At 34.7% G+C, this 2,334-nt stretch overlaps 1 protein-coding gene across 1 annotated transcript in view; it reads right to left on the minus strand.

Annotated features, from left to right (window-relative positions):
• Positions 1 to 2,334, minus strand: part of LOC113827664 (uncharacterized) — a 31,398-nt gene that overhangs the window by 26,310 nt on the left and 2,754 nt on the right. The window contains exon 2 of the mRNA XM_027380564.2: positions 430 to 550. Within this exon, the coding sequence (XP_027236365.2) occupies positions 430 to 550 (121 nt within the window). The remainder of the gene's footprint in view (positions 1 to 429; positions 551 to 2,334) is intronic.

Genomic DNA, 2,334 nt, shown 5'->3' on the forward strand with positions numbered 1-2,334 from the left:
TATCCCCGGCGTAAGGGGTTCCGTCCAGGGCACATCCCCTCCCCGTCGAGGGAAAAAAATACCCCTCGATCGGCCTTCAGAGGAAGCTCATTTCATAAATCTGATATGTTGAAACCTGACACGACGCTCTCCGAAATCCCCGTGACATAAGCAACTGATTTGCAAGTGTCTAGAAGACGGTATATTTTGCGTTTTGCTGAATTTCCTTTGTTTCGCCGAGCCGGGGGGAGTTTCGAAGAGGATGCAAAAAACTCGCCACACCAGACCAAAATCACGCGCGGGCGTCTCAGTGCCTTTGCCACATCTCCCTCCACTACTTTTTCATTTTCTTCCCTTTCCGCGGAAGTGTTTTCCCTTTTTGGGCCCACGGATGGACCGGCAGCTAAACTATCTACCAATTTACACTCTAAGAACAATGAGATTACTTACCGTGTAAATTGACGGTACAAGTGGTATTGTTGCCGCGGTCGAGCACCACCACACTCGTCGCTGGCACCGCCATCTCGGCGACTGAGCGAGACTCGTCTTCTGCTGCGCCCTTTTCCCGCCTCTGCTCGCGATTCATGCCGACACAATACCATTTTGAAAATAAAAATTATATAAAGAAATAACAATTTTCTAAATGGTATTTTAGTTTCCTTTTAGGTGTTTACGTTATTTATTTTTTTCAATTACTCTGTATATTGGAATAAAGATTGGGAGTGTGGGGTTTCTGAATCGCAACTTCTTGTGCTTGGCTCCCTTCTGTAAGTCTCGTTCGCGTATAAATCAATCCGGCTCAACACACCCGTCGCATGTGTAATAATTTATCCTGAAGCTGGATTTATTTTTTGGCACATAATCTATACCAAATATAAAAGTGAAAATGTATAATCTACAAGCCAGTAATAGATACATAGAACTGAAGGGGAAAGACGCTAACATATATATATTTTTGTAACCAAGTATTCTTTTGTTTTATACATACAGTTGGCTAACAAATGCAAGCGAGCACGGGTGTGTAAGAATACACTGATGAAAGTACCGATGTTGGTTGAATACGCGAAATTATATTAAGTTTACTGCACATCTTTCGCAGAGCTACCAAGTCGGCGTTAGAATCACGGTCATCGACGCCACTCAACAGTGTGCATAATGTATGACTTTCTGCAAAACAAAACATGCATTGACATAGAGACATGTTGGCTTGGGGTTACTGTACAAAGCATGGCAATTGCGCAGTGTAGAAATCTATGCTAATTGTCGTTTTGTAAACCAGGTCGACAGTCTTGCATTACGTGAAAACATTCAGTTGCAAATGTGGAGAGACTTTGCGTGAATGGAACTATGCGCATTCATGCATAATCGATCGGGCATTTTGACGTATCCGAAAGGGTCTCTTCAGTTAGAAAACTCGTCTGTGTTGAATGGCATGCGATATTTTTCATTTCTTTAGCTTCACATTCTCGGAAAAAATGGAAACTAAAATTATCAATTTCAAAACAAGTAAGGGAGTAATCTTGTTCTTGCCAAAACCGTTCTCGATATCGCGATCACTCTACTGCCACTATCATATTTGCCAACTTCAGTAGTCAAGATAATTTCCCCATACCTATGTTATTTTTTGCTGTAACACACACACACACACACACACACACACACACACACACACACACACACACACACACACACACACACACACACACACACACACACACTAAATTATTATCATTATTATTATTATTATTATTATAATCATTATCATTATTATTATTATTATTATTATTATTATTATTATTATTATTATTATTATTATTATTATTATTATTATTATTATTATTATTATTATTATTATTATTATTATTATTATTATTATTATTATTTTCGTTATTGTTGTTGTTATTACTATTATTATTACAATTATCTTCATCATTATTATTAACATTATCGTCATTATTATCATTATCATCATTATTCTTATCATCATCATTTTTACTATCATCATTATATTTTTAATTATCATTATCAGTATCAGTATCATAATAATGATAATGATAAGATAATTATTATTATAATAATGATAAAAATGATAACAGTGATAATAATATTACCATAGATGATAATGATGATAATGATAATAGCAATAATAATGATAATGAGAACGATGATCATAGTAATAATAATAATAATAGGTGATAATGATAATAACAGTGATGATGACAATAATGAAAAAATAACAACGATAATGAAAATAATAAAAATGAAAATGATAAGAACAAAAATAACAATGATAATGATAAAAATGATGATGATAATAAATTATATCACTATTACTACTACTACTACTGGTAATAA

The sequence above is a fragment of the Penaeus vannamei genome, chromosome 7, assembly GCF_042767895.1.
Source record: "Penaeus vannamei isolate JL-2024 chromosome 7, ASM4276789v1, whole genome shotgun sequence".
NCBI lineage: Eukaryota > Metazoa > Arthropoda > Malacostraca > Decapoda > Penaeidae > Penaeus > Penaeus vannamei.